The 25,602-nt window shown below is 40.7% G+C and overlaps 1 protein-coding gene across 4 annotated transcripts in view; it reads right to left on the bottom strand.

The window, feature by feature from the left end:
- Positions 1 to 25,602, bottom strand: part of EDRF1 (erythroid differentiation regulatory factor 1) — a 47,336-nt gene that overhangs the window by 2,225 nt on the left and 19,509 nt on the right. For 3 of the 4 annotated variants that reach the window (XM_039480971.1, XM_039480973.1, XM_039480974.1), the window contains 12 exons: positions 22,203 to 22,460; positions 20,363 to 20,434; positions 20,101 to 20,251; positions 17,644 to 17,832; positions 15,970 to 16,170; positions 15,311 to 15,529; positions 14,074 to 14,297; positions 10,543 to 10,701; positions 10,040 to 10,189; positions 4,857 to 5,010; positions 3,919 to 4,034; positions 2,058 to 2,224 (listed from right to left, as the gene is read on the bottom strand). In XM_039480971.1, coding sequence (XP_039336905.1) covers positions 2,058 to 2,224; positions 3,919 to 4,034; positions 4,857 to 5,010; positions 10,040 to 10,189; positions 10,543 to 10,701; positions 14,074 to 14,297; positions 15,311 to 15,529; positions 15,970 to 16,170; positions 17,644 to 17,832; positions 20,101 to 20,251; positions 20,363 to 20,434; positions 22,203 to 22,460 — 2,060 coding nt within the window. The remainder of the gene's footprint in view (positions 1 to 2,057; positions 2,225 to 3,918; positions 4,035 to 4,856; positions 5,011 to 10,039; positions 10,190 to 10,542; positions 10,702 to 14,073; positions 14,298 to 15,310; positions 15,530 to 15,969; positions 16,171 to 17,643; positions 17,833 to 20,100; positions 20,252 to 20,362; positions 20,435 to 22,202; positions 22,461 to 25,602) is intronic. The other variant, XM_039480972.1, reaches the window with a different exon arrangement.

Here is a 25,602-nt window from a genome sequence, read left to right as displayed (position 1 = left end):
TGGGGATGGGTAGGCTTCCCCCCCTCACCTTATAGACAGAAAATGAACTGGGCATATAATATTTGCACATTACATGTAAAAAGGTTAGAGAGAAAAGGGAATTTAACTTGCCCTCAAAGCACGTCTATAGTTTTTGAATGACGCACATTAGCTGTATTAAGTTTGTATGACAATAGCATTCTGCTTTTATTTTGCAGACCTTGAAAAATTAAACACTATAACATAATTAAATTGAAATGTATGTACCATGTATAGAGTCTATCAATTTAAACAGAATATTAGTGATTAGAACAGTAGATGGGGAAAAGAAAGTCTATTCTACTCTGACATCACACCCTCTTCAAGGCTATGAAGTATGATAGCACAGAACCAACACAATTACTAGTGTTAGTCAATTACCCTGCACGTCAATTTGTTTAAAAAGATGGATTAAACTCTGGTCCTTGGCATTTTGTATATTTACACTGCCACCCTGTGGAAGCTTTTTTAAAAATTAAAGGCACCTTACTGCTGCTACATAGAAAAAAAAAGTCAGGCTCTTTTCTAGTCTTTTGTCCTTCCATATATACAGCTCTCCCCCCCTCTGCTTTATGGTCCTTGTATACAGGAGGATGGATGCTTCACTAAATTGCATTTAGCCACACAGCATCCAACATAATAGTACATAAGCTGCTTAAACCCTGGCCAGCAGCTGTATTCTAATGTGAAAATATAGACAACAGTACTTCGGTCTTAATGCCACCCGTGCAGCTAATACAGCATTCAACAATAAAGAAGAAAAAAAAACCTCTGTCAATGTACACAAGACTGGAACTAGCTGGTAGAACAGGTTTTGTAAACATGACTCAAAGGTGATTTTTTTTTGCTATTATTTATGCTATTTCTGATCCTCTACAAGCTGCCGTAGTGTCTACACAGTCTGAGCTGATGAGGTCACCACATATTTGCAGCTGATAGGATAGAATGTATTTTCTGGCTCTCCCTAGGCAAGATTAAATATAATTACATCCAAGAGGAGTGATTCTGGTGTCAGCAATTATTACACTGCCATGACTATTCTAGAGAACACTTTAAGGTCAACACAAAAAGAAAAAGAAAAAAGAAAGAAAAAAGCCATGTTTTTGTTTTGAATTAAATCCCAGCAGTTAGATACTGTTTGAGAACATAAGGAAATGCTTTACACAATAAAAAAATACTTTAGGCTGCCACTCCAATACTTATTTTAGAAACTATACAATTCAACCTTGCTAAGCATTAGCCCCAAATTTGCACATAAAAACATCACTTCGTATTTTTTAGCTGTAGTGGGGACTTCAGCATACCGTAAGTGTCATACTTCAAACTACATAGTCATCCGCAAAATTCAGTAATTTGCAATGGGTTTCCCAGTGTCTGTTAGCAATGTTCTGTCACAGGTGGAAACGTAAGGTAGACCCCCCCATGTCAAAGAAAAGCACATCCACCTAACATGCGGCACACACAATATATCACTATAGAAAGATGATGTCAAAAGTCAGAGAGATTTTAGGGTACTTGCCAACAGGTGATTGCTGTGCAAGTTATAGATGATCTCTGTAAATATGTACGCACCTCCCCTGCGCGTGCGCACGCACACACACCCACCCCCACCCAGGGATGAGGGGCAGATAGATTAGAGAGAGGGAGTGTCTATCAGGGACAATATAAAGTTTTGATCATTTTTCTTTTAGTTTCGGCCATTCATAGGTTGTTTTTATTTTCTCTTCTCGAGGTCTTAGGCAGCTCTTTGGAAAGAGCAGATACAAGAAGCTGCCCACACACAAAGAGCAGACAATTTTTTTAGGTCATTCCCTCAGTACACAAATCACAAAATAGTAAATACTCAGAAGAGTAAGTCAGAGTTGAGATGTAGCTTGATCATTTACACATGCAAACGTACAAATTATCTTCCCAAAAGATACAAATGACACATACAAATACTGCATTTTCTTGCATGTGTGTAATATGTATAGATGCAAATTTACAGTGCGTATAAATCCAGGATGCATCTTACCAAAGCTTAATAAGTCTCGACTTACCCAATTTTCTTTTTTGTTGACGTTAGCAATTTAATTGATTGGAGGAGGAGGAATGACAATCGAGATTCAAATATACTGAGGAGTTTTATTACTTCATCTTTATTAAGGTTAGAAGAGGAGTCACCAGGTGGTGTCTTCTCATCATTACTTTTGACATCCTCATTTATCTAAAAAACAGAAAGGTATTTCACCTAATCCAGCTGGTAAACTGTATTTTTAAATCAGGTTCAAATAGTACAATTTCAATTTAATTCCCTTGTTAAAATATACAATGTTAATGTCAAGGCTATTGTTCCATGCTGTTTATGAAATTGTTTTGGTAGTAACTTACATCACCAGTTACATAAGCTGGCTGTGACTTTTTTGAAGAAGCTCTTCTATGTACTCTATCAAATTTAGTTATGAAAATAATGGGAAAGCATGGATTTTGGTAACTGTTGCTCAGATTGCCATTGCCATTGGATAATAACAAATGTATCTCTGCATAAGCAGCAATATTTACTTATTCAACTATCAGGATCCCGGTGATAGGGCTCAACTGCAAACGACCTTCAAAATTTTTAACACTTCAGTAACATGGTGGATCTTAGTGGAAAAATATAAACCTTGTTCAAAAGAAGTGTATATGCAACTCTCAAAGACTTCAGAAGATCCATAACTGTACTACAGATGACAACTACTACTGGAAAGGAAAGACGCATCATGTCCCGTTATGCAGAAATACATCAGTCCCAATCAATCTCTGCAGAACTATGAGAATTCAGAACTACATTTCTCTTTGAAATTTTGGCAATTAGCGTTAATAAAACTACAGTTAGGTCCAGTGTTACTAGGATTACATTAAAACTTGTCTTATAAACTTGAATTCATGTGCCTGAGTTACAATAATCATGCTAATAATATATAATGAGGTTTGGGTATACTATTTTTGTCCTCAACATTTTCATGCAGAACTTCAGTTCTACTCAGCTCTCCAACTATTCTGGTGCTGTCTGACAAGGCAGAACTTGACAGGATTCCAGAATGGGTTTAGCCTCAAAACATAAGATTGTTTAACTTGTGCCTTCTCTTTGTGCCTATAAAACAGCAGTGGGCAAACTTTTTGGCCCGAGGGCCGGATAGGGAAGGCTGTGCCTCCCCCCAGCCCTGGCCCCCCCCCCTGCCCCCCCCCTGACCCCCCCAACCACCCCAGCCACCTGCTTCCCCCCCTGACCCCCCCCCCCCTGACCCCCCCCCACCCCACCCTCCCCCCCCCCCCCCCCCCCCCAGAGCCCGCATCCCCCCCCACCCCCCCCCCCCCCCCCCCAGGGCCCCCCCCGACCTCACCTCCTATCCCTCCCCCCCCCCCCCGACCTCCCCCTCCCTCCCCCCCCCCCCCCCCCCCCCCCCCCCCCCCCCCCCCCCTCCCTCCCCTCTCTCTGGACCCCCCTGCCCCCCACCTCCCCACCCCCCCCCCTTACTTGCACCCTGCACACTGCTCCGCCCATGTGGCAGCATGGCTGTGGGGGAGGAGACTGCAGGGGATGGGGACTGGACTAGCCAGCAGGAGCTCAAGGGGGGGCAGGGGCATCCCTCTGCTGCTGATGTGGGGCCTGTGGTTTTTGCTATAGAAGGAACACATCATCAATTAGAACTGGTCAGACACGGGTATTTCTGGCATCTATATCTATTTATGCATGCTTATCCAGACACAATGAAGAGAATTTAACAAAAACCTGAAGATGAACTGTGATAGCTTAACATTTAAAGAATAGTTCAATTACAATTTAAAAACCAGTATTTTATTCCCAAATGAAAAGATATAAGTGACTACACAAGGTGCAAAGCAATAGATAATCAGACCACTTGTCCTTTTGCTTACCTGTTCACATTCAGCTAAAAGCTCCTTTCTGATCAGCAGGAATGCACACTGGGTCTTTATCAATATGTCTAGAGCCCCAGACAGAGTCTTTAATTTCCCAGCACTACTGTTTTGACCTAAAATTAGAAAGACATGAGCTCTGGACTAATACAGCTACTGTCATGCAAGGATCTCAGGTGTGTCTTACAAAGGTGTAATTATTTGTATTACTGTGGTGCCTAGGAACCCGTGTCATGAACCAGGGTCCCACTGTACCAGGCGCTGTACACACAGCCCCTGCTCGAAGGAACTTACAGTCCAAAGTATAAGACAAGAGACAACAGATGGATACAGACAGGGGAGTACAAGTACACAATATAACAAGACTGGTCAGCATGACAGGCAGTGGTCTCAGCACTCTAGCAGCCTAGCTGTTGTGAAAGGGTTGGGGGGGTGGGGAGGGGTAGGCATTGTGGAAAGAGGAGACTACTAAGGAGGCATTTTAAAAAGGTGGGTAATACTTATGGAGAGTGCCTCCCAAATGGGTAGGGACAGCACAGGAGAAAGCACAAAGGTGCTTGTTTGAAAATTTCACAAGTGGGCAATGGACTAAAATAGGTCTTTCCCGCAACCAGGTTGTGTCCCAAAGCAGAAGAAGATTATAACTTTCTCAAGAAAATGGGGAGTAACAATTTTAGGGTAGTTGTGGCCATATTGGTCCCAGGATATTAGAAAGAAAAGGTGGTTAAGCAATATCATTTACTGCACCATCTTCCATTGGAGAAGGAGATAAACTTTCGAGCTTGCACAGTCTTCTTCTTCAAGTCTGGGCTTGAAAGCTTGTCTCCTTCACCAACAGATGGTCCAGTAAAAGATATTACCTTACCCACCCTGTCTCAGTAACAATTTTACTCCTTTTTGAGATTTCCCAGAGATCCTTTATTTGTAGTACAACTTACTTGCCATTTGAAACTCTGAAAATGCTACTCTTTCCAACTGCACACGTAGGAGCTCACAGGGTGCATCCTTTAAGAGTTGAAAAAGCTTCACTGCTTTACTGTAATGAAGTTCAGCTAGTACTCGATGCTGTTTCCTTAGATGCTCATCGCCAACCTGTAACAGAAGTACATTATGTAGAAGGTGTTTAGGCATTCACGTAACAGATGTGGTGAAAAAACTGCCTATGGGAGCAGGGCACAGCCACAATCATTCTTCTGCTCAATCCACAATTGTGAAATTTGGAGGGTTGGGGGGAGAAAAAAAATGCAGAGTTGGCAATTTCCCAGGAAAAGCTAGTTTAAGACAGTGCGCTGGTAAATACCCATTTAAACCAGGAAAAATACAATTATTCTTAGAAAATACTAATTGAAAATACTGAAAAATACTCAGCTATTGATAACAGTTTTGCAGGAACATAGTCTATAATTTCAATTAAAGGAAATAAAACAAAAACAGCATCAATCTAAAGTTGTATGCTATTGTCTTTGATACCTCAAACAAAAACCTTCTGAATATAAGAAGGCCCCTTTTTTGTCCGGCAATGAAAAATCATATGTTTGTTTAGCAAATTAAGAAGGGAAATTCCCAAAATCAGAAATTTCAGTTTCTGTTTGAGATAAACTGTCCAGTCTAGTACTCTGTCTCTTGATCTGGCTGGCTGGAGTACAACCGCTTCACCTGAACTCAGCGAGGACTCACGTCAGAATATTCCAACAGGAGCAAGGATGGACAACTACTTAACCCAATTCATGGCTATTTTGAGAAAGTTCATGAAGATGGCAGAGTCTTAGATACAGAAACTAAAAAGTGCGTAGAAAGGCAGACAATCTGAGGAAACATTATGGCAAAATGCTGTTGAAAGAATAAAGATACCAGAACCACTGACTTTGGCTGAAACGTATGCGAGTGTCAGAATGAGACTGAGGATGAAAGTACTAATACTACTACACCACCATTGCCAAGTACATCAAAAGAAAGCCAGATCCAGGTCGCCCAAAGACAATGAGGATGAATTATCACTTCTTCAAATCACATATGGATATGTTTGAAACAAAAAACTCTTTCAAAACCGAAACAAAAGAAACTTGAAAATCTATTTTTTTTTTAAATGGCTATACGTAACAGGAAACACTCCGCTCCTGCTCTCTGGTAGCACAGAAACTGCTTGGACTCTGCCAGTTGGTAGCAATGTTATGTAGTTTGTTTATGTTCTCTCCACCAACACCTTTATAGTTCCATGCAACAATGCTATTTACAGTGTCCTTTGTATCTTAATCCCCTATCTCAGGGTTTGAGAGGAGCAGACATCCAACTTCTCTGAGATTTTCATCAGTCTAGGCTCAGCTATCGCTGTTCCTCTCCTCTCCCTTCCCCCCTTAGCATTTCCTTCTTGTCTCTTTTTATCAATCTTTAGCTAGTGTGCTAATTAATTCTTCAGCTCCCCCATGCTTCCCCACATTAATGGGTGCCAAAGCGATCAGAGTGCTGGCTCATCTGCTAGCGCCCAGCACTCTATCACACTGTAGTATTTCCTTTTCTGTTGCTGACCAATCAACTTTTCAAGGAATGATCAGCTGTCTCAGGCCAGGCTACAAAGCACTCAATCGAAAGCAGGTAGCAGATGAACTGTTAGATGCAGTTACTGATGACTTGAGTGTGGAAACACTCAATGAAATACATGAAAAAGCAGTTACATTATTACAAGATAGCTGGAGTAATGTGCACAATGACCCAGTGATAGCTAACTGTGCAGATAGGGAATACTGTTGTTTCTGTATCAGCGGTTGATAGTGGAAGCAATAAGACTGGAAAATACTGTGTGACATTGACAAGAGAAGCCAAGGCATTAGCAAATGAACTGCACGATTGTGATGCTAAGAGCTACTCGACAGACACAGAAAAAGATGCAAAGTATGGGAAGCAATTTGGAACAAGATGACGACATATGGGTTATGTTCTGATGTGCATCACAATAGCTAAATCTACTTGACAAGACTTTCATCAAAGCATTTGGTGTAAATGTTGTAGATTTACAAAAAACATTGTAATCACCAGCAGCCTGTAGCCTAGTTAAAAAAGGCCAAGAATCTGTAAAACCCCAAATTCCTGGTGACACATGATGGAACAGTCAAACAACATGCCTGGAAAAACATTAAAAACTGGCTGCATTATTTCAGGGTTGTGAGTGATTATGAGGCAGAATGTGAAGACAAAGTGGTCAGTATAATTAATAATCAAGGAATTTACCAAGAAGCAAAGAACTCGGTCAATTGAAACCAGCTGCTCTGGCACTTGACAAATCCCAAAGAGACACATCAACAATTGCTGTTGTATGCGAAACATTACTTGATTTACTGATGAAGGAAGAACTTGCACCACACAAAGCAAAAGTACAAGAGAGATTGCATGAGGCAATTACTTCTGCACACATCTTGCCCATCCTCCTTCATCCAAAATACACAGGAAAGAAATGCTCAGATGAACAAGAAGAAATTGCAAAGCAGTGGTTGCTCAGCTAAAAAAAAAAATCACAACTTTCTCCCTTTATTTGCAATTAAAGTAGAAGCTCCAAATCCAAAAATAAATGTTCTCATCCATTATCAAGGAAAATTTTCCGCTGTAAAAAAGGTGGAAAAATCTGAAGAATGCTGATAATCCAACTGACTTCAAAGCACTAGTGGTGCCATTGCATTAGTGTCCAGCACGTTCAGCAAGTTTAGGACAAATCTTTTCAAACTTTGGATACATCCATTCAAAACTGAGCAATAGGCTCGGTCTATCCACTACACCAGAGTTGGTCTTCAGCTACAGAATGCTGCGTGGCCAAACGGACCTGGACTAGTAGCCTGCAACTCTGCATGCTTCTGACTGCTTAATGTTTCAAGCCTACAACTCTGCATTGCTGTTGTTTTCATATAATGAAGTGTTTTTGACTTTTGTTTATATAATATTGAAAAACTGAAATGTCATGACATTTAACTTCTTTGAGAAAACGTCAAACCAAAAGCATACAGACATTCCCGTGTTCAATATTATAATTTTTATATATTATATATATGTTCACTGAAGGTGTGTACAATCCTAAATTAATCTCTGAATCTACTGCCTTATGTAACCACAATTTGACTCTATATGTAAAACAGTGTAATGTGTGTGCAAAAGCAAAATTTAGAAAACAAGCACTTTTTAAACCACCATTTCTTTATAAGAAAATATCCCACAGCTATGAATACCGACCTTCAGCCAAAAAAAAAAAAATTCAGATGAATGCCATGGAAGGCGAAGAAACTGCTAGTCTTCAAAGAGAGCAGAATGTGTTTTATTAAACATTTATATTGTGGTAATGCTAAAGGCCATGTTCAGGTTGGGCCTCATTGTATTAGGCAGCATGCAAACACAGTGACAGCCCTTGCTTAAAAGAGCTCATAAATTCCATAGGTCAGGATTTGTAAACAAAAATCCACTTCAGATTTTACAATCATTAAAAATATCACACGTGTATTCATATACTGCATACTCCCCATTATCTGACTAGCATGGAGGGCACGGATTTTATTAGGATAATCAGGTGTTCAGATAATCGAGAGATCAGGAGTCATTCAGCAGTGAGGCGGCCTCCCCTGTAACTGGGGGCTCCTCCTCGCAGTATTACTCTGGATTTTCTGCTGTACCCAGCTCACTCACTTCCATAACAGCATGGCTGCAGAGGGATACCTGCACTGTCACTGATACGAGATCCCTACATTCACCAGATGTGGGGCAAAACAGAGTCCCTCTACCCCGGCCAGGACTCTGCTCTCCCTTCCAAGACCACAGCTTCCCTCTACCACATCTTGTGTCTGCAGTGATCTGCTGTGGCAAGACAGGAAGCCCTCTATAGCTCTGCTGTCATGCCCCTGCTGACACTCCTGTGACAGGGGCTGCAGAGTGCAATTCAGCAGTAGGGGGGCCTCCCTCATGGCCAGGCTCATCATCCTCCTCACGATCCTGGCCAGGGATTTCTGCTCTATTATCTGAAATGCCGAAAGTGATCAATGGTTCCATGTCTAGTTGGCAGCTGGTATCATGGGAGTGCCCCCAGGGTCGGTGCTGGGGGGGGTTTTTTTGTTCATCTTCATTAATCTATGGATGGGGTGGGCTGCACCCCCAACCCAGTTTGCAGAGATGACACTACTGGGAGAGGAGGAGGGTGAGGTAGCTGGAGGGTAGGGATAGGATAGAGGACAGAGGACAAATTAGGATTGGGAAAAAAAGAAATATGATGAGGTTCAAAAGCACAACAAGTGGCAGAGGGCACAAGGAGAGAGAAAAGAAATACAGACTAGGGACCGAGGGACTGGGTAGCTGTTCTGCAGTTCTGCTGCAAGGACCTAACGAGGGGTGAGGGTGGGCGTGGGAATGATGAAGTCACAGTGTGTGCCCCAAGGCCAGAAGGCTAAATGCATTTTTGGGTTGTATGGCATGGGCATCAGCAAGATCATCATCAGATCCCTCTGACTCCCTCCTGGTGAGGCCTCATTTGGAGTACTGTGTCCAGTTTGGAGCCACACTTGTGTGAGGATGATGGATAGGATGAGGAGAGTCCAAGAAGAGAGGGAGAAAATGATAAGGGGCTGGACAAAGACAGAGGGAGAGAGGCTGAGAAGAGGGATGAGGAAGTCTGCAGAAGAGAGAGAAGAATAGAAAGAGAGAAGAGCTGAAAGGGGGTTCTTGAGGGGTTCTGGAGGGAGGATCATGATTATCCAAATCCCTTCATTGTCCCCCAGAATGAGATACATGTGGAACAAGGAAGGGATTCAATAATGCAGGTGTTCAGATAATAGGGTTTCAGATAAAACAGGAGTATAATGTACACACACACACACACACACACACACTGTATTTATATTGTTATATATATATATACACATACACATATATATATATATACACATACACATATATATATATACACATACACACACACACACACACCGCACTCCTCATCAGTACCCAGCCCAAGCCGGGGAAGCTAGTGAGTGGACCAAATTTGATGATGAATCCTGGTCGCGTGCCACCTGAGATATGTTGTACATATGCTAAGAAGATACAGAGCATAAATTACAGCACACAAGAAAAAAATCTCAAAATTCTGGACTATTACCTGGTTTCTCAAGCAACTATGATACATGGAAGCCAGTCTGTGATGAATAGTTGCAGCCCGATACTGGCAGAGGGGTTGTCGTGCAGACTCTGTATCAACATCACAGTATTTCAAAGATTTCATCATGGCCTCACTAACTTCCTTCTCTATCTACAAAAACAAGATGATATGATTCAGTGTCAAAACATTTACTTTGAAATAATGAAGACACAATATGAAAGAACAGGTTGTAGATGTTTACATAGCAGTTTATATTTTAGTTTCTACAAAAGAAAAAAGGAGATATGACATTAAGAAGAGTACACTGTAAATGGTTATAATGTGCCATATTCTGTTAGCTGCTACACAACAGTTTTTATCCTATAAAGATTTACAAATTATGTATGCACTTTGGCTCAGAGCAGGAGTTCTCTACCATTCTGCTTGTTCTTAAAACAAAACAAAACAAAAAAACTGAAGCATGTTTGTTTCAGTGGATGTTGTTATAAATCCTCTTTCATTACCTGTTCCTGAGCCTTTCTAGATAATGGTGCGTAATCCTGCTGCAAAGTTGCCATAGTGAAATAGGTAGTGGACAGTTCCCAGTTCACAGAATCCCAAACAGCTGGATGCATCTCTCTTTTGCCCAGTGATCTTAAAGCCCTCAGATAGTAATCAATAGCCTATAGAATATAATAAATGTGTAGTAAAGCAGTAGTTATTGACACAGGTTTATAGCATAGTAAGTGGTAACAATCCAGTATCCTCTACTCATTCTAATATGGAAGCATTTTACAACTCATCTGGACATTTTCTTAGTATTTTCCTCAGAATCACTTTTGTAATCTACATAAATCATGCATCTCCTACATCTAACAACTGGCAATACCATGCAAATACAAAATTGGAGTTTAAATCAGACTAAAAATATACAACACAAATTATGTTTACATTATAGTGTGTAGGTATGGAAATAGAAGCAAAATTAAGCAATAAGGATGAAATCTTTATCTCTTGTGTAGAAGGGAGGGCTTGGTACAAGGGAGCTGCACAAGGGCAGGGACAGAATCCACCCAATCCTGGAAGCAGAGTACATTATACAATGAGCAGCTAGCCCCCACAAACATGGGAAATGTGGTGTACTTTAGACACTCCCTAGCCATGGTCCATCCAGCTTCCCTGTCCACACACAAGGCTACCTCCAACATGATACTGCAAAGACGCTGCGGCAGAGCCAAGCTTCATGTACAGGAGACTGCAAAGGCTATCCAATTCTTTTTCCTGCACAAATGAACTGTCCAGTTTGGGTATTTTGAGCCCGCTGAGGGTCAGGAGGATTTCTGCCCAAGACCTAACACACTGAGGTCTTGTTTATACAGATACTAAAGATTCCATAGCATTATTCATAAGAGCTGGGGGGTATGGTCCCAGTGTTCAGGTCAAAAAGATCCCTCTATCTTAAAAAGTGCTGTCAAATTCTATTTTAACAGTATATCAGTGGTCTTCTAAGTACTTTAGGAAGCCCTGAGAATCCTTTTGAATTAAAAGTGCTACTTAAGTGTATGTTATTTTCTTCTGAGACCTTTACCAATCAGTCAGCAATGAGATAGAGAAGAGTAAATGTCCTCAACTTCTCCTAGTAGCTTAGTGATCTCTCCAATCATTAAATAAATGATGCAAAATCTAAAAAGGACAATATTTAACTATAACAAGGGTAATCTTTAAGTTCATTGGTTATAATGTTTTCCATCAGATATATTCACAATTTTTGCTCTCCTTTAACTGAGGTACTAGTTTTATAGCTAATCTGAAAACTCAATTTTGAATGTTTAAAATATAAAATTATATGGTTCCTGAGACAAAAAAGTAGTTTTTTTGTTTTGTTTTTTTAAAAGAGAGTTTAATGTTAGTTTAAGGTTGTATGTTAAATACCACTTTCCAAGTCCCAATATTACTGCCATATGTAACCATTCAAAAACACTGCACAAGAGACATTATAGGCTTGGGACAAACAGAAATATATATGTTGAGAAATTTCAAAATTATTTACCTCTGATAAATTATGTGTATAGTAACTCCTCACTTAAAGTCGTCCCGGTTAACGTTGTTTCATTGTTATATTGCTGATCAATTAGGGAACATGCTCATTTAAAGTTGTGCAATGCTCCCTTATAACTTCCTTTGGCAGCTGCGTGCTTTGTCCACTGCTTGCAGGAAGAGAAGCCCGTTGCAGCTAGCTGGTGGGGGCTTGTAACCAGGGTGGACCAGCAGCCCCCCATCAGCTCCCCGCTCCCCTAACTTCCCTGTGGTGCAGCTGCCCAGCAGGCTATCAATTGCAGGCAGTTCAGCTGTCCCTCCCACCACTGCCACGTGCTGCTCCTGCCCTCTGCCTTGGAGCTGCTCCCAGAGACTCCTGCTTGCTGTGCAGTGGGGGAAGGGGAGGGCACTAATGTCAGGGTCTTCTCCTCCCCCCTGCTCCTGCACCCCACTTACCCCTTCTCCATACAGAGCAGGGAGGGGACACAGAGGGAGAGACAGACAGAGTTTGGGGCAGCAGCTGCTGTCTCAACTTCCTGATCCACTTAAAAAGACAATGCACTTAAGAGTGGGTCAGCTTACTTAAAGGGGCAGTGTGCATCTCTCTCCCCCCCACACACACACACACAAGGTGTGTATCTGTCTGCTACGCTGTCTCCCCTCCCTCGTGTTTGTGCTGCCTTGTGTGAGAGGCTACATTAACAACGTGTTAACCCTTGAGGGTTCAGCCAAGTTCTAGTTCATCATTTAGCAGCAAGGCATTCCCTGGGAAATATCCCTCCCTCTTCCACCCTCTGACTTCACCACCTCAACCAAGCTTCACAATCATCACAGCTGTGAACAGTATTAAATTGTTTGTTTAAAACGTATACTGTGTGTATATCTATATAATATATAGTTTGTCTGGTGAAAAAATTTCCCTGGAACCTACCCCCCCCCCCTTACATTAATTCTTATGGGGAAATTGGATCACTTAACATCGTTTCTCTTAAAGTCACACTTTTCAGGAACATAACTACAACGTTAAGTGAGGAGTTACTGTATATCATAAGGTAAGTAAGGTAACAGCAATCTTTTTAATGATGATCAGATCTGGAATAAGTACTACTAATCAAAATACTAAGGGTCTGATTTTCTAAACTCGGACATGCCACTTCATGCTTAATTTGAATGTGTAATTACACATGTAAATGGCTATGTGTAAGTGACCGTGCGCACATATTGAAATCAGCACATTGCTTCACAGAAATTGCACTTAAGCGTGCATTTGTGAGAGCAACTGCCTGCTTGGTGGGGGAAGGAGGGGGAAAAAAAACCAAAACCAAAAAAACCTACCATCAACTTTAGTTTTTGTAACTGACAAAACACATCTCTGTTATTTTTCATAGCGAGCTCTTTCTTTACAAAGTTATGTTTATTCTTGGTATTTTCCTATACACTTTAAAAATATTTTGTAATTTTGTGTATTGATTTCATATTAATTGAGTTTCTACATTTAAAACTTTACTTGAAATAGTCATAACATTTCTGCCATTTCAAAGTGCTTAGAAATCAGTGTGTCTAAATCCAAAGGTAAAACCCCACAATCAGAGGCAGATTATGGATTTGTGGGGCCCTGGGCCAGAGCAAGTAGGGGCCCCTCCCCACTCCTCCCTGCAGTCCCACCACACACCTCAGCGCTCCTGCCACGGGAAGGTGGGATCGGGGCACGAGCTTGCTCCACTCCGCCCACCCCGCCTGCCAGAAGCCCCTCACATCCCAACCCCTCTCCCTGGCAGAAGCGCCAGGTGGGCAGAGCGGATCAGGGCATGCCCAATTGACCATGGCCCCTAGCCACAGGCCCAGTGGCTAATCCACCACTGCCCACAATAAAGATTAGTTTGAAAATGCTGAACTACAGCAAGTGACCCATCCAGGGAAATGTATTTTATGTACATGCTTAGTGGGAAAATCACTGCAAAATAGCAAGGCCCATTCTTTTAAGCGAGGAACTGCGATCTGATCAACAGGCCTTTTACCTTATTATAGTAAAGGGCCTCTTCTGGGGAAAATTCTCGCTTGAAATCTCCTCCAGCAGCACAATGTGCTTGAGCACAAATTCGCATCAGTCTTCCAGTGTTACATAAAAGAAGGGCAGAATTGGTTGCATCATCAATTGACTCAAAATTATGAATCCCTTCTTCAAAGCAAGAGAAACTTTTCTTCCACAGTTGCTGCTCTGCTGTAGATACACTTTTGCTCACTAGATTGAAGGGGAAAAAAAAAGAGGTCTTACAATTTCATTCAAGCTTCTTAAAGATTTTTAAACCATCAACATCTATATTAAGTTACTGTTCTCATGTTTCTATATAGTGTTAAATTCCAGAAAAGCATATAAGTCAAGACTGAAGACTTAATAGTTCACCAAGAGTGCTCGGTCTTGGCCAGAGCAAAGTAAAACTTAATCCATTATCTTTTGGCAACTAGTGATGATGTATGCTTTGTGGTTAGTCTCGTAAAGAGGTTGAAATTTTGAATAAGCCAACAAACGGTACCCTGAACTATATTGCTGAAAACGGTCAGTGCCTTCTGATAACATTAAGTCAAAAACCACTGAAAGGTAACAGAGAGCTGGTAAGACAAAGACCATCATTAACAAGACAATTAATTTACTCAATTACCTCAAAGATACTTACAGTAGGAAAGTAGTAGTAAGTAGATAAAAATAACTCAGATACTATGCTATGAAGTAACTATGAGTAAATTATTTAATAATCAATTGCTCAAAGTTTAACATTAAGGTTTGATTTCAGCTAACTACTATTCTGTTAAAGAAAAAGAAAGGACAGAAAAGTAATTATCAAATCAGAAATTTGGCAATAATATCCTACAATAATAGCCTGACATTTTGGAGGCATTTTTGTGAGAAGAATTAAGCTAGTATTCTCTGATTTTTTCCAGGGAATTACAACTACTATAAAGATTCTCCAGAGTCTTATACTCCATATTTTAGTACAGACTAAGGTGTTCACATGTAAGTCAGAGTGCCCTGAAAAACACTGCTTATAATGGAAGCACTAATATACCATTAACTACAGGAGAGAGTATTTGTTACAAAGAAGTTCTTTGAAATTCCCTTTATTCCTGGAAGAAGAGTTCAGGAGGCATCTCTCAAACATTGTTGCTGAAAATGATAATCACTGTTACACCTCTTCATTGACATAAACCTTTGAATAGAATAGTGTATGTAACAAGTGGAAAAAAAATAATACTTGCCCACTCTCTCAGTCTGCACTGCAGCAGCCTGGTTCATGTAAAATACTCCAATTTCATTTCTGATGTTACCCATCCTCTTCAGGACTTGTGTATGCTGCTCTGGATTTTGTTTTTTTAAGTTACTAAAAAGCAAGATTTCATTAGCTGCCTCATAGCATTTGCAGCTAACCGAAAGCTGACATTCCAAGTCTGTAGACAAGTCAGTGGCCCATGCAAATACTGGAAAACAAACAGCAAAAACTGCATGTCAATTACAAATTTTTTCTAAACAAATTTTATTTATTTTAGGGACTCTGAAAAAAATGTAGTAGTAAAGGTTTGACAAAATGACTGAGTTGTGCCCAAAAATCAAAGGGGTTCCATGGAGTCTAAAGAAAGGCAGAATTTGGCCATTACTTGAAAGATGTCAAGAATTAAAAAAAAACAAAACCTAACTATACTCTCCAGAAAAGTCATATTCCTAAAAGGCTATTTTAATTTCTATTTCAGCTTTCTTTTTGACAAGAAAAAAATAGCACCAAAGCACCAAAAGGTTTTCCCACCCCCAAAAGTGATATACTATACTGTTTTGCCAAAATCTGAGGAAACACTGTGGGATAAGTATTGGCTGAAAGGACCACACTAATTCAGCCAAATATATTATTATTTTGATGTTATACCTTGACAGCTGGATTCTCTATGAAGACTGTGCAATATTTCATGATCTTCTTTTGTTTGGTAGTTATATTCTTCAAGATACGCAGCTCTGTTATTTGCATTCTGGGCAAGCATTAGCTGGATATCACCACAAAGGGTTAAACATTGACAAAGAAACAGTAGCACTTCAGCAGGCATATTGGTGCAGAGGCAGCAGTAAGTATCTGGTAGGGGGAAAACCCAAAAAAGCAAAATTAAGCACTAAGACTTGAGACATGTAGAATCCAAATTTAACTATTCGTAGAAGAGTGACCATATAAGCCTGGTGACATTTTACACAACAGTTCTGACCCCTGTATGTAGTCCGAGTCAGATACTACTTTTTATCCCTGTTAACACTGCACAGCAACTACAGATAAGGAAGATGAACTGAATTCGATCCCTGCTCATACAGAACAGTTAACTAAGCTACAAATGCAAGATCTAAACCTTCCCTCAGTTATAACCAGGGGCGGCTCTAGGCACCAGCGGGCCAAGCGCCCGCTTGGGGCGGCATCCTGGGGAGGGCGTCATTTGGCTCCGGTGGAGCTCCCGCCGGCATGCCTGCGGCAGGTCCACCGGAGCCCGGGACTAGCGGACCTGCCGCAGTCATGACTGCGACGGGTCCCGTCTTCCCGCGGCTCCGGTTGAGCTCCCGCAGGCATGACTGCGGCAGCTCCGCTCGTCCTGGGCTCCGGTGGACCTGCCGCAGGCATGCCGGCGGAGCTCCACGAGCAAATGCCGCCCTCCCAGGATGCCGGAGCCGCGGGAAGAGGGGACCCGCCGCGGGACTGGGGAAGGGCGGCGCAGCGCTCCGCGCTGCTTGGGGCAGCCTACTTTGTAGAGCCGCCCCTGGTTATAACTGTGTAAAACCATTGAAGACAATAGGATTTGGCTTGCAGAAATTTTTATTACTAATGATGATGTATGAAACAGGAAGAAGAGTTTGACTTTCAGTTCTCAGACTGATTTTCTAGGGATGACAATTAGAAACTATTCCCCTCACATATCTCTACTAACAAATAGAGCTTGATCACAATTCATTGAAAGGTAATGAATACGGCAAATCTCAGTGCACTTTTTTTAAAAAACAATAGAATTTCACTTTAAAGCCATTATATTTTCTGATTATTCAAACTCACAGTGTTATAACCAGGAAACAGAATCAGAATATTCTCCATCATTCTACTCAAAGAATCAGTATTAGCTGGGGATGCACTCCACTCTATGGGTATCTACTTAAAGTTTCTGAGTGAATGTAGCACTTCTGATAATGAGGACTGTATAAGAATAGCTCAAGCCAAGTATAATGAATAAAGGTGCTATTCTAGCTTTTCCACACATTCCAGGCACCAGACTTCAAGTCCCAGTCTATACACTGAGTTCTGCCATCTATACGCTGAGTCCTGCCCCTCTGACCATTCTGTAATGGGGACAAAGGGAATGAGACAGAAGAAACCTATGATCCAAATTAAAAGGCTTCCCTGTGTCCAACCCGCCCAAGCCAGTTCTTTACTATAATATATTTGTTAAAAGCATGGGATTTGTGCGCCAAATTCAGTCCTCAGATGCCACAGACTTTTTCAATGTGTGGCAGAAGTATTTGCCATTGTATGTCTATGTGCACTGTTTAAGGAGAAAATATTCCAATTACTTACCATGGCATTGTAAAGCTAATTTAATGTATCGTAATGCTCTTCCATATTTTTGAAGACTCATAGCAGCATCAGATAGAACATAATAAGCCTTCGATGACTTCAGAATCAGCTGGAGTTTCATTTTATACTGCCAGGATCCAGGAATCATTCCTGATTGACTGGAATGTTTATCCTTTTGAAATGAGCCCACTATAAACACAAAAATAAAATAAAGTAAATCTTAAATCTAATCCGTAAGAATATGATTTAGTCACAGAGGTCACGGCAGTCACAGATTCTGTGACTTGACTGGAACCTCAGTGACTTCTTCAGCTTCAGTTGTCAACTGCTGAAGCAGCCGCTGGAGCCAGAGCTGGGACTGCGCGCCTGGCCCCGCAGCTGGGGCTGGAGCCAGAGCCACAAATGTGACTTTTTTGGTTTATACTGAATCCTTACAACCCTAGTATTAGCTCAGAATCGACAAGAGCCAATAAGTGGAGGCTTCCCTGGTTCTGAGGAAACTGTACTGTCCAATTTCTGCCTGAAAGAAGGAACTGTTGAAATCTTCCACACTGTTAGTGCCAAGGCATCCTTCAACTCTTCTGATGAGGCTGTTTCCTTGATGCTGGAGTAGCCCTGGTACCAGACAGAATACGCCACTGCTTGGAGCCAAAGGTCCTGGTCCTGGCACCGAAGGCTGCTTCTTCACCAGTTCACGGGGCTTTGAAGCAGACAAAGATCTAAAATGTTCAGGCCAGAGACTCATTTCTGTATAGGAAGGCAGACCCCAGGTTTGGCTTATAGGACCACATCATTAAGTCAGCCTGAAGAAGAGCACACTTCTCATTTTGGACAAGTATGATGCATCATACAGGCAACCTAAACAGTTCAGACACACAGTGCAGTGGGTGTCAGCAAAGCTTCTTTTTAAAACATTAAATTTGAGGGAAAACTGATGTTAATCCTGCCTTCCTCCTCCGCCCCCCACCACCGATTCTTTCTTCATGTATGGGAAAGATTTCAGGAGAAGCATGATACTACACATATTTTGCGCAACAAAACGTAAGTACAATAAAGGGAGAAACTTTGTTTCTCACCTATCTTTGAAATTTCTTGGTCTAGTTTAAATTCCATCTCTATTATCCAAACACTAGCTGGTACCCTGAAAGACTTTAGTTCCTTTTGTTGCTTGAAAGGGAAGACTGAAATCAGAGGTACTGCTTAGGTGTTTATCCTAACTCAGATAGTAATGCAGCTATTTGGTGGTGTGTTTAGTCTTAAATTCTGGACTAATTATTGGGGGGAAAAAACCCAATAGGTAATTTGCAAATCTACAAATCACTGACTTCCAAGTGACACCATCTATTGTAAATCAAAATTGGAGGAGAAATAGTAGACCTTTTCAATGATTATTCATTCAGAAAGACTTGGGAAATTTTAGTATACTTTTTTGGTTTAGGAGTTGACAAAGCATGGCAATATTATTTTATATCTTGGAAGCAATAGTCGCTACCTACCTTCATGGCAATAATCTTCTTAGTATTTCATCTACCACACTATAGCTATTTACAGCTAGATTTCGATGTTTAATATATATTCTAAAAATTTAACTCTTAAGAAGAGTATAGAAAAAGAAGCTGCCCTCCACTGAATATAGCTTGTCATTTTCAGCTCCCAGACAAAAAATATTTAGCAGCCAATTCGGCTTTCAACTAAACTACTGGATTAATGGAAGGAAACTCCAACTAAAAATTAAATGTTAATTACACATCTAAGAACCCCTACATTTGTTTTCTGAATTATAGTTATAGCACAACTATGTCTTATTGCTATTTTACAGAGAGCCAGAACACTATAGCAAGGTGCTCCGATACTATGGTGAAGCAGTAAATGCAGGCTATTGCAGCTTTAGTGATTTAAACACACAAGACATTTTCATTCAAACGCTTCCTACTGTTCTTGCATAAAAGGCAGAATTATAACTGCAAGCTAGCAAATAATATCCTGTTAACATTTTTTATGTTGGCAACATGCACATGTGTAGCATAACAATGAGCATGATGTTGACACTAAAATTATTGCCAAAATCCACAGTCTTATAAAAATAATTTCTCTAAGTGACAAAACCTAACACTGCCAAAAAATCTAAAGGGGGCACTACATCACAATCTTTCAACAAAATGAAATCCTTATGGAAGCCAGTGGCAAGCCACATCTCAATAAATGCAGTAACCTTATGTACTTACTATAAAAGGATCTTTAATATGCTAAAAGAATCCCTACTGTCCTGTTTCTTTTCATATTTAAAAGGAAAGGCCTACATTCTCCACTTCTGTTTGTGTGCAATATCCTTTTTTGCTTTTTCAATGCATGGCGTAATTGATGATTTACAAGTACATTGTTTAGACGATCAAAATAAAATAGCAGCAGTGTGCTGTGCCATTGAAAAGGTCCTATTTGCAAAACAATTCAGCTTACTTTTGTCTAAAAACAAAGCCATCTGTTTTTCCAGACACTCAGGACCACCACTTGTGGATTCATCTTCGTATTTTAATGGGATTGGGGTGTTAGGGTCGGCTGCAGGAAGGTCACCGTCTTTTTTTATGCTGCTGTCAACAGATTTCAAGCCCTTTAAAAAGAAAAAGCCTTTCATTAAGTATTTACTTGGAAGGTGAACTAAATATAAACATAACAAAACCCACACATTTTGACCAGGACAGAACAGCATTAGGAAACTTACCTCTAGAACATAGCTGAGCACAAGTCTACACCGTTCCTCAGTGTCATGGCAAACAGGAAATGCACAACTAGGCTTCATTAAAAAAAAAAAAAAAATTTTTAAGGCAGCAGACCCACTTAAAGAAAAACAAGCAAACTAACTATGAAGCTTTAAAAGATAGACAGCAAAATCCAGTTTATTGGGATACGTTAACAGACTACAATGAAAGCCATTAATGGAGTATGCTAAACTTCATGCTATATTATCTAGACCACAACATTTCTTTCCTTTACTTCAGCAACTGAAGATACTGTCTTCATTGTAGGGTTTAACTAGATTTACCTAAACTAACCAAAATTCATAATCAGTCTGTTTTAGTGACCCCAAAAACCTAAAGTAAGGGCTATAGAAGGGTAGCAGCCTTTTTTCCAGAAAAGCAGCCATACAGTGACTGCAGTGCAGCCCCACATCCTAGAAGGAGGTAGGGGAGGGAACAGGCTGGCAGGCATGTAAATTCTATTTCCTTCCACATAACCCATTACTCTAACTGTACAAGGAGGGATGAATTCACCCTAACCACCTTTTCTGAATGACAGGAACAATCTTCACTGACCAACTTTTAGTATGGGAGAAAGATGAAATCCTGCCAGTATATTATCAATCCAATCCCTGCAAATAGAAGTGCAGTACCCTCCAGTAATGAAACTGAGTTTTAAGAAGAAAAATCAATGTAGGGCTTCCACCACCGACAGGGTGCTATATTTTCAGCAAAGGGGCCTTGAGGTACTAAAGCTTGCAGGATATCAACCAGCACAGGTGATAGACAGATTTTGCAGAATATCAATTTTATTTGGCATAGAGACTTACAAGAAAAGTCAGTCTTTTTGATACAATATACATGTTGCAGGATAACTAAGCATGAGGCATACAAGTGCTCCACTGCCACAGATATGGCTTAATTAACTATCAAGAGGCAAAGTGAAACATTGTTAACATTTGGGAGCTAAATGACAAAACTCAGTTTCACATTATTTGGTTGTTTTAAATATCGTACTAAAGAAAAGCTGCTTTACTGAAGTCTGACAGATAGTAATTGCATTATATTTTTGCTCAACTACATATTATGGAAGCATATACCAGACAAGTTTTTGGAAAATTTATGACCGAGGTGCATGCTGACAGCATTATGGTTTACACTAACGCTGCCTAATTAGAAGCATCTTTTCATACATGTAAGTGGGACAGGAGGTAAGATTTCTTCTCTCAGAATGGCTTCAACACAACAATACTTTCAAGCAAAGATTCCTAAATTATGAAAGAGGACAAGGAGGGAGCTGAGGAGTAACCTCCCCGCAAATCCATGGAGTAACACTTAGATTCTCTGCATGTCAAACTGTTAAGGTACATTCCACAGATGTGCTGGGAAATCACAAATTTTAGTACGGACCACCCTTAATTCTCCACAGCTGTTAAATACGTTTCCATATTCAGATTATTCCTACAAGGATGAGTAATTTCTCTATAGGTGTCTGTGCAGAAATTAACAGGCAAGTAGAATACACACCCAAGATAATAAAGCAAAAAAAAATAAAAATAAATTAATTTGCATCTGCAATAGGATAAAACTCAGAGCCACAATTCGGACGAAAGATTTTATTTCCTTTCTGACCCATATTTCAATTAATCTGAGGTACTCAAGTAACTGGTGGCATAAAAGGTCTTTAAAAACAGTTCCTTTTTTCATAAAAAGGAACTGCTCACAGTTAACTATATTTTGACTATACAAGCTGCACTATGTTCATGTCAAGCCTTTTTTCCCCCCCCCTTAAACTCAGCACAGCTTGTTAGTACTGTAACTTACTCGTATCTGGTGAATAGATTTATATTTTTCTGGTACCGATAACTCTCCAACAGATTTGATTACAGCTACTGCTTTATTGTCATCTGGCGGATCGGAGCTGGTGCTGTAGGAACCATTTTCATCGCTATCCGGCATTTCTTCTTCCTCTTCACTATAACTTTCATCAGAGTTCCCATTTAAAGGAAACTCTGCGCCTTCTTTTTTAGGCTCATCTAACTGGAAGAGTTCTGAGAGCATGTAATTCGCTGAAGCAATAATCTTAAAAATAATAATAATAATAATAAAAAAAAAGTATTTTAGTGTAGCCCAGTACTGCAAGTTACTAACAAGTTTTTAAATAGGCCACTCAAATAGAAGTTTGCATCCTTCCGCTCTGAGACAAAGAACAACTTTAGAAAAGGGTCCAATAAATGCATGCACAAGACTGTACAGGTATCTGCAAAATCCCTAACCAGTGCATGCAAATAGGCATTAATATGCTTAAAATGTCATAGCCAATTTAAAAAGACTGTCACTACAGTAAAAGAATAATGGTCTGTGGGTTTTTTTTTTAAATGTATTAATACATTTAAGTTTACAGCTGTTTAGAGGGCAAAACTAAACTACTCTTCCAGGATCACTCTCCCTTAACAACTTTTAGTCATTTTTAATAGTATTTGACTTCTACTAAGATACAGTTCACATGGACTGTACAAATATGGATGTTATACATTTTGCACTGTAGAAGTCCTGTAATGAAATATTTAATATTAGGTTTGAGACGTGACTCTACAATTGAAAGGTAGTATGACAACAGTTCATCAGAGTAGTAGCAGGGGCATGGGGAGCCGGGGAGATGCTGACTTCTGGATTCTATTTCTGACTGCTTTAGACTAGCTGCACAATGATGTTCAACTCAATGTCTCAGTTTATTCATCTACAAAAACAGGATTAATATATTGATAAGGTTAATTAATATTGTCAAACTTTCAAATACTTGGATGAAAGGCACTATTGATATACGAGGTATTATATTCTGATTATCCAAAGGTATTATTCATAAGTGTGAAGGTTACTAATGAAGAATACATTTAAGAATAAATTTACAACATCCTCCTCCAACCTTAGCTCCAAGAAAAAAAAAATCAAGCTCAAATACATCCATCGCTGCGAACAACAGAACTTTAAATCAGAATTTTAAAGATAAACACATCACTGGTGCACAAAGCAGAAACTGGCTCTGCAGATGTACGTGACAAAACAACTTACAGGAAACTAAGACATTACGACCCTATAAAGGGTCAAGATCCCAACCCTACTCTCAACGCAATGAACATATAACAGGTTGTGGTCAAAATTTATGCCATTTTGGAGGTTTGCTTTTATTCTTTATAAAGTAACAAAAGCCCTGAGATAGGAATGTAGTAAACTTTAGCTTCAGCTCCCTCCTAAGTAGATTGTTCTTGGCGATCCTCTCCATATATTACTTTGTATCCCTCTCGCCACATTTCTTGACACTGGAGAGTAACTGAGCCATTTGAGATCCAACCTGACTACCAGCAAAACAGCACTACACTTCTACAGAGTTCCAAAGCTAGATTCTGGCTGCAGGCCTTTACTTCTACCTCTCTACTCCAGACCCATCTCTTTCTGTTCAAACTACACTCATTCTCTTTCTTCAACAGCTCCTTGTGGATGTCTAACCATCAGCTTGAGCTCAATATAGCTAAACAGAGCTCTTAATTTTGCCCCTCCAAACCTTCCCTGCTACCTCCTCTCTCAACCACTGTGGACATCAACATCATTCTACCGGTTATTCAGACCTGTAACCTGGGTGTTATCTTCAAGTCAGACAATCTTCTGGGTCCTCACATGCAGGCTTTGTTCAGTACTGCCAGCCTGATGTGATCCAAAAAAAAAAAAACAAAAAAAATCGCAAACCAGATCCCCCAAAATCATGAGATTGGCCCAGAAACCATAAGTATATCATTTTGTGTGTGAGTGAGTGAGTGAGAGAGAAAATTTTAGGTGAAAAGTCAACCTTTAATGCACACAAAAATGCATGCCAAGAAAGCAGAGGGTAACAGGGAAACTGCCATATATTTCCTATCTTGACACTCCCTTCTCCTCGGTCTGGATCGCAAGTAGAATAGTCATCCCAGGCAGTGGGAGACAAGAAAGCGTTGCTGCTGGGTCCAGACTTTCCCCTGACTTCCCGCTCCACTCTCTCGCCAGGGACCATCCTCTCTGCTATAGGTCCATGCAAGGCAGAGCTCAGTGGCAAGACCCATCTGTGTCCTGTGCTACAGGGCTCTCACACAGCTTTGCCCATGTGCCCAGCCCTGGAAAAAAAAAATCACAGGATCAGAGGAGCTGCTTGCATCATTGTGAGAGCTCCTCCTGCAACTGCTAAAATCCCATGACTCGTGATCTATTTGCAAGAGCTGGCAATGCAACTCTGCCTTCCCCTGGCTGCTCAGACAGGGCTGCCCACATCCACCATTATCCCTCGGCTGAGGGAGCTCCCATTCTATGCTCTCCATCTCTCACCCCATCACGGTTCTCTGAACCCCCACTCTGCCTCTCGTTTGTCCCCACAGCCCCTGCTCCCCACTCCCTTATAATTCCAAAATCTGCCTTCTGGTCCCCACAGCATCCCACTCCTACTCATTCTGTCCATCCATCTTGCACAGTGTCTCAGCTGACTTCACAGTCCCTGGGTCCTGTCTAGCTCTCCTGAGCCATAGCACGTCAGCCATTTTGCCTGTCATTGTGGCTTCAAACTCACTGAGAACAGTGGCAGGTGTCAGCCAACTTTATTAAGGGCACTTACACATGTAGATAGACGGTAGGGAAACAGAGACCATCTTGCTGGCTACAGCCCCACTGAAAGTAACAGAGATGGTGGCCACTTTGAATAAGAGAAAATTAATGAATTGGCAGCCTATAATCATGTTTTCATGAGACAGGTTAAAAAAAATCCCAAAATTGCTAGAGTTGCGATAAAAATCACATGAGCTCACAATACTGCATTTCTAGGGGCATATCTACAGAAACATGTACTGCATGGCAAGCTGAGGTGTTAATCTACAGCATTCTAATGGAGACACACTAGGGAACCTTTAGTGCACAGGAGTAGCGTCCTCACGGTCAGGGCACAACACAGTGGAGTGCTATAGATTTAGAGCATAGTTTTACATGCAGGAAGTGTTCGTGTAGACACGCCCAACAATATGTCCTTTCTTAACCATCCATGCAGCTAAAACTCATGTCCAGGCTCTCCTCATCTCATATCTTGATTACTGCAACACCCTTCATTGTGGGCCTGACAAGTGTAATTGTGCCCCACTGATATCCATTCGGAACACAGCTGCAAAGAATTTTCTCAGCCTGTTGCTTTGACTATGTCATCTCTTTCTTT

Source organism: Mauremys reevesii, linkage group 7 (genome assembly GCF_016161935.1).
Source record: "Mauremys reevesii isolate NIE-2019 linkage group 7, ASM1616193v1, whole genome shotgun sequence".
Classification (NCBI taxonomy): domain Eukaryota; kingdom Metazoa; phylum Chordata; order Testudines; family Geoemydidae; genus Mauremys; species Mauremys reevesii.
The sequence above is the reverse complement of the archived record's forward strand: the minus strand, read 5'-3'. Positions and strand labels throughout refer to the sequence as shown.